Below are 7,865 nucleotides of genomic sequence, written 5' to 3'. Positions count from 1 at the left end.
TCTTTCAGATTCTTTTATACCCTAAGGCCCCACCTAAGTTTCTCGATCCGTCACCGAGTATACGGAACATGACATAACCAAAACTTGTAGTCCATGTTTTGTGCAATATTTAGACAAAGACATGACAGAACTGAGTGGGACAAAAACGTATTTTTTGTCCCACCAAAATAGATGAAACAAAAATCAAAAAGATTTGACGAGATTGATAATTTATTTATCTACCAATGTCAGATCAAAACTCTAAAACCGTACATAATTTTTCATCCATCTACGTCGTTCTTCCCGTCAATTCAGTGTCAGTCTGTATAACAAAACTCACCCTAATCAATCCAACTCAACCCACATACCCACTCTTATGATCAAATATTGCAACCAATTAGCCTTACCAATTTCTCATGCTTATGATCAAATCAATTTATTCATTAACAAACAAACAACTTATTAACATAACAATACATCACACACATAAATCGATGCATCATTGAGTTGTACTGTACAACTCCGTTAATACTTGGACATAAAAACCGTAACAAAATTCCACATAAAATCTAGTAGCAGCAAATACTTAAAGAGAATAATAAAGCCCATAAATAAAAAGCCCAATAAAGATTAGGGCTGAAAGGCCATTTAAATGGGTTGCAGACGATGGGCTGGGGCCCATTGCAGGGACCTCACGTGGCTTTACTTGTACCGGCAACTTAAGACCATTTTTGCACTTGTCGTACGACCCACTTGCGAAGTAGCGGATACCTTCCTTTTCTAGGGGCACTTCATTCACGTGATCTGTATACATCTTTATGGGGTTGGTTAGATCACACGAATAGTATTCTTCCATGCTTGCAAGTTCCACGATGATCTCGTGCGGTGAGAAGTACCTGAACACTGCCTCATCATAAATAAGTTAATAATTGTATTATATTATTTAGAATCACTCGACACAGCAAAATAGTGTGAATTCAGATAATTTTTATTTTTTATACTTAAAAGTTGAAACTTTAAAATAAAACATTATGAAGAAAAAAAAAATCACAACTCTCGCATACAAATCACAACATCGTAAAAGTTACGTAAATCCAACCCTATTAATAGATTCTTTATATTATTATCTAAAATAAATATAACATAAAAAGCTTCAAGTTTAAATTTTTTAAACCTTCATATTGATTAGAATGATATATTTTTTTAATTTTTTTTAACTAATAATATGGATTATATTATTAGTTTATATACAGTTTTTATTATAAATTTACATGATATTTTAAAAATATAATTAATATTAATCGAATATAATACATTAAACATTTTTAACAAAATTTCCAAAGTTTCTTCAAAATCGATAATCAAAAATCAAAATTTTCCAAAAAATAATACTAAACTCCATTAGCTTCTTTATTTTGCATACTACAAATATTAATTATATCACTAAAAATATTTAATATATTTAATAAAATATTATTTTTATTTTCTCAACATTCTATTTAGAGAATTCATCTCTCTTTTCTTACCATCTTCAACCAACCATTAAAAAAACACTAAATATACTAAAACACTAAAAAAATCAACTCCAACATCACATTAAAACATCTTTAATACTAAAATAATAATAAAATAATATATAATATATTTACATATACATATATATATATATACACACACATATATAGGACGATAATCAAATAAATACCAAAAAATGTTATAAACTTGTGAAAATAGATATAAAAATATATTTTTATATGATTTTTCTCGTCAAAACTATGATTTAAAATATTGTTTCACATATGTTTTTATTCACCTTGTGGAAAAAATTTAACATGAAACTTCTTTATTTCTTTTTTTTTTTTCACTTGGTGAAACGAAAAATTTACATAAAAAATATTCACTCGGTGAAACGAAAAATTTACATGAAAAAAATTCATGTGGTGAAACAAATAATGTAAAACTATCACATTATGAAATAAATATATGTGAAACAATATCTTAAATCCTAGTATTTAATAAAAAATATATATAAAAAATTATTTTAAAACAATTCTCACATTTGGAGTTCTTGTGCAAAAACATTGATTTTTTAACTAAAACAATATCTTTGATTTATCCTATGTATGTATGCATATAACTATAAAATCTTTATTATATAAAATGGAGGCCTACTTTGTTGACCTCTATTTTTTTAATGTTTTAATCTTCGATTGAAAATAAAAACATCTTCATTTTTGTGTTTATGTTTTGGGTTGTTTTAAGAACTTATTTTTTTTTTACTTTTTTTACTACATCACTTTTAACTTACCAAATTTTAAGAAAAAAGTATATAAAGTCCACAATGATAGTTCTTATAATAAACATTTTTATGAGTCTTATTTATTCTATTTTAACATCAACTATTATATAGAATATACATATTAAAATATATAAAATTAAGAAAAAGTATAAAAACTAACAAAATATTACTTCACACCAAGTTCAAGATAAGAATCAAAGTTCTTGTACAAAAATTTAAAGGATGTGAGATTTTTTTAAGAACTCTCTAAAATAGTAGTTTATATAAGAACTGCCCACCGGAGATGCTTACAAGAACCCAATTGTTATATTCTTTTTGTCACATCATTTTCAACTTACCAAATTAAAAACTTAAATCCATATGATTTTATTTACTAGAAGGGTACTCCCGTAATGCAGTGAAATAATCCATTTTAATGTTTTGTTTTTATTCTTTGTTTCTGTCAATATAATACGATTTTATGTGGTTTTAAGAAAGCGATAATGTTTTTATTTTTGAATTAAATATAAAATTTGAAGATAGCATAAAAAAAATTTTAAAAATAAAATCGATATTAGTATCAAATTAACTATTTAATAGTTCTCGTTTTTTTGGTGTAACTGTTTTAATTCAGTTTATTATTATAATTTATATTAGGTTTAATAACAAAGTAATTTATTTTGGGTTTAATAATATAATTTTTATTAAAGATAATAATTAAACATTTTGTTGGAAACTCAGTGATTATCTTAATTATATTTTAGATTTTCTATATTTAAAATAGATGTTTATTCTATACTTGATTATGTTTATCTGCAGTTAGTTACACGAATTTAAATTGGAGCTTTATTAAGTTATACTTACACAAAATCACTTGTAATCTTAAACTTTAAATAATATACATCAATAAACAATATTTCATACATAAAAAATATTTTTTAAGAGTTTTTATCAAATGCTTTAAACTATAATGTAGATAAGAACTTTGCATTGAAGATGCTCTTATAAATCTTCATAATGATAGTTCTTATAATAGCCTTAGATATTATTTTAACAATAATAATGATATAAAATATCATTTCACATAAAGTTTTAGTTAAAAAATCAATGTTTTTGCACAAGAACTCCAAAGATGTATTTGTCTTATAAGAACCTACCATTGGAGATGCTGTAATTTTAAGCAGTTGTTTTATGTATTTTGAATAAAATTTTGAAAATCCATTTGAATAGAAAACTAGCTTAAGAACCTAAAATCATCATTTCTATGTATTTAGAGAATCTATTGGAGCTACTCTAAGCTAATTATTTTAAGAGTAAACTACGATATTTTTTTTCCTCGTAGTTTATTGTTTATAATTATTTTCGTCTCTAATTTTAGTAATAAGCAGATAAAGTACATTATATAGTCTATTTTAGGGTTGACAAATAGTCGATAAAAAGTATTATACATATATATGGAGTTTCAAACATAAACCAATCTCAGTCGTTCATCTAATCTAATGAATATATGGTTTCATAAATATCTCGATTGTTTTTAAAAATAAACCATTGATTATATTAAAGAACTTTAATCATCTTCTATGAATATTTAGATAGTAATAGATGAACCTTATCATTCCCATGAATATCTCAATTGATTGGTTTGTATAGAGAATTTTAAATATAAATTATCTAATTAGTACAGAATATGCAAACCATTAAAATAAAATATTTATACAAATGATGAGTGGTTATTCATTATGATTAAGATATTTATGAAAAATAATCATGGCTCATTCATTATGATTAACATTTTAGACCAGAAAACAGTCAGATATTAATTGTGAAACTAGATAATCATTAAATTAAATAGACGGTTGAGATTGATTTGAACTATATAAAAGCTTTGTATTTGAATCTCCCTCTCTCTCTATATATGTGTGTATATGTATATATTATATATATATATATATTGAAATATCATTAATTTTCATTATACAGTTATTAACAACAAATTATACCAAAAATGTAAGCAACTTGAATTTGGTACATATTTGAGGAGCCACAATGAATTCGGAACCTTCATTTTATCAACGGATCATGATTCTAAACTTGTCATGTTGGGAACCCAAATGAAACCAATTCTGTCGTCATTCGTAAGATCTTTTTGAGTAGGGAATTCTAATTTTCATGTTTCTTAAAATACGAATAAAAACAAATTTGATTTTATTTCGATGCATTTTCAATTATTAACAATATAAATTATTTGTTTTTAAAAAGAATATATATAGGGTATATTTCAAATGTAATCATGTTTATTTGTACAACCAATGCAACTCAATCAATTGAGATATTTATAAAAAAAATGAGAGCTCATTTATTATGATTTAAATATTTATGAAAGATAACTAAAGTTCGTTAATTATGATAGGCATGGGAATGAGGTGGGGGTGGGACGGAGATCTCAATCCTCATCTCCATCTTCGTCCCCATCCCCGATTACTTATCGTTATCCCCGTCCCCATCACCGTCGGGGAATATAATCACATCCCCATCTCCATCCCCAATGGGGAAACACATATTTTTTTTCTGTTTTATGTAAGTTATTTTAAATTAAATATGTGAGAGACCATACATGTTTAAATCTCAAACATTTTCAATAAACCTAAAACCAAAATGAATTTATTTTAATACAAAAAAACCACAACATCATATAAGAACTAATAACCTAAAACAAAAAAATTCAAGTTAATCCAAAAAAACTTAAAATCATATATACCAAAATATATTGAGTAATATAAAATCATATCGAATAATATACAAAACTTATCGAGTAATTGTATTTTGACTTGATATCCAAAATATTACATATTAACATCCAAAAAAATAACAATTTTAGATTATAAAACTAGCTACAAAATAGGAAATTATGAATTATCGCTTTAGTTTTAATAACACATACACACACACACACACACATATATATATATATATATAATTTATTAATTAATATATATATATATATATATATATATATATATATATATAACGGGTACGGGGCGGGGAGTACCATAGCCATCCCTGTCCCCATCCCCGGTTTGAGGAAAACAGGGATCCCCGTCCCCATCCCCATCCCCGATACAGCGGGGAATTCCCGTCCCCGACTGGGGCGGGTGGACCGGGTTCCCCGACGGGTCGGGATCCATTCTCATGCCTAATTATGATCAATATTTTATGTTAGAAAACAATCAATTTTTTTATGAAATCACATATTCATCAAGCTAAATGGACGATTGAAATTGAGATTGAGTTGTATTGGTTATACAAATATAAATGATTGTATAATAACTTTCACGTATGTGTGTAAACAAGTTTTTCATGGAAATAGGTAGTAGTCGTACACTGTCTTCATGTTAGGTTCCAATCAATAAGTTGTTGGTTACTGCTTTTTTAAATACCGCTTTCTTCGTACACAGATTTTTTATGCACTCATATTTAAAGTGATAACTTAATTTCATCATACCATTTTTAATGAACTTATTTGTTTTTAATATAACAATTTACATTTTCGGTTTTTATGGTTTGTTAAAAATTATTATTTTCATTTTTATATTTTGAAAATAAGATTTTTATTCTTATAGTGTAGATTTTATTCTTGTTTTCGTTCTTAATATATAAATTGTTGTAGTTTTCGAAACTATAAGGACAAAAGTAGTAATTTTTAAAACCTTTGCTTTTTCACAACCAAAAAAATGGCTTTGAGATTAAGCAAACAAATAAGACGGTTTTATAAAAGCACAAATTGAATTAAAATTAGTTAACTTTGCTTTTGTTCTTGTTTAGAAAAATTAGGGGTTGTTTGGTAGTTGGTGAATGGTGTGGTGCAGGATGAATAAGTGACTCTCATAATATAGTGCAAAATGAAATATATTTATTTGGTAATTATTTATAACGAAATTAGGGCGCTGAATGGTGGTTAAGAGATACCCATGATACAAAATTATTCAAAGAGTTTTAGAATCATTAAGAGACAGACTTATTTTTTGTGAAACAAGATTCACCTCTTAACGATTCAGAAGTTGCCTCTTAATAGAACTATTAAAAGGTAAACAAGCAACCCCTAACTTATAAAGTTTATTTATATCAACTTTAAGTACTTATTTAAGAAATTTTAACAAATTCGAGTTTCCATAACATATTGAAAATGAAGTTTTCATTAAAATATAAATTTTGAAAATTGATTTTTCAAAATAAAAAATTTGGGGTTCATGCTCTCGGATTGATACTGTGTTGCATTGTGCGAGTAACCTTCTAATATAATATGAATAGTTTATTTCTTCCAAAATTTTATTCTACATTATATAATAAATAAAAATTCATTTTTATTTTCTACTATTTTCCACTAAATAGCATCTCTTACCATCATCAAAACCAATTATTGAAGTAAACTACTGTAAATTAAATTTTCACACAAAACTTATTACTCCAAATATTTCATTTTTAAGACCAATTTCATCAACAAAACCCTTCAGTAAATAAATAATATTATAAAGGCATTACAATAAGTTTATAGGATTCTTTTGAACGTTGTAATAAGTATTTTAGAATTAACCATTTTATAAAACACTTCTTCTGTAAACCCATTTTTGTTAGAGGACTTTTTGTGTTTATAGCACTTAAACATTTTATCTGTTTGCTATAAACTTGATATGGTTGTAATGATAATAGACGAGAAATAAATGAAATAATGCTTACATAGACTGTCTCCGACTCGGAAAATACGGCCGGAGGACCAAGGACCAACATCCGTGGAGGTATCTGATGGACGGTCACCGGAAACCACATGGTGTACGACCTGAGCTCCGGCAAGCTTTCCGGCGGCAACCACCGTGAGGATGAAAAGCCCCACCACCAACTTCATTGCAGGCATTATAATAAAAAAGTCGGTATAGGAAACAAAAATGAGAGGTCAATAAGGGAGGTTAAATAAAGACCAAGGGTGGCACGTGATTGTCAATTAAATCATTTCTTGATCACGTGAATGGCATTTTATATATATAAAAAAAGTTGAAAGCAGCTAAATGCCTAACCCTAATCCGTACCATACACCCGCCAAAATGGAGTTGGCTGTCGACATATTTATGAATGGATTTCATCCACAGAACTAAATTTTAAGATTAACGATCGTGATTTTAGTTCTTGTAGGTTTGAAATTTCAATTTTTGTCCTTGTGATTTATAACTTGTTGTTTTCGTCCATAATTTATAGGGATGACAAAAAAAACCAAAACCGATAATGAAAACCGAAAACCAAATCTTTTGGGCCAAGTTCTGGACATCTTATCGTAGACAGGGCGGGAATCAGGGACAAATTCGGGGATTTTAACGGAGACGGGGGCAGGGACGGTGATCACTGGCCCGGCCTGATATGTGTATATATTAATTTTAATTTACATACATACATACATACGTGTGTGTGTATATATATATATATATATATATATATATATAATCATTAAAAGAAAATAGTAACATTAAAATTTAAAATACTTTTATCCATTTTACCTCAACAACCCAAATAAGTCTCACGAAAAAAGTCTAGTTTATTTGTCTAATTGTGATTTTAGTTG

General features: G+C 27.1%; 1 protein-coding gene across 1 annotated transcript; it reads right to left on the bottom strand.

The window, feature by feature from the left end:
* Nucleotides 1-397: 397 nt before the first annotated feature.
* LOC112523328 (mavicyanin-like) lies at nt 398-7,259 on the bottom strand. The gene is made up of 2 exons (XM_025132883.1): nt 6,992-7,259; nt 398-882 (listed from the first exon to the last, which is right to left on the bottom strand). The coding sequence occupies exons 1-2, from the start codon at nt 7,164-7,166 to the stop codon at nt 566-568; spliced, it is 492 nt and encodes a 163-aa protein (XP_024988651.1). The 5' UTR covers nt 7,167-7,259; the 3' UTR covers nt 398-565.
* Nucleotides 7,260-7,865: the final 606 nt, after the last annotated feature.

Source organism: Cynara cardunculus, assembly GCF_001531365.2.
Source record: "Cynara cardunculus var. scolymus isolate 2C chromosome LG 12, CcrdV1, whole genome shotgun sequence".
Lineage (NCBI taxonomy): Eukaryota > Viridiplantae > Streptophyta > Magnoliopsida > Asterales > Asteraceae > Cynara > Cynara cardunculus.
Note: the sequence above shows the minus strand (reverse complement) of the source record. Positions and strands in the feature narration are given on the sequence as shown.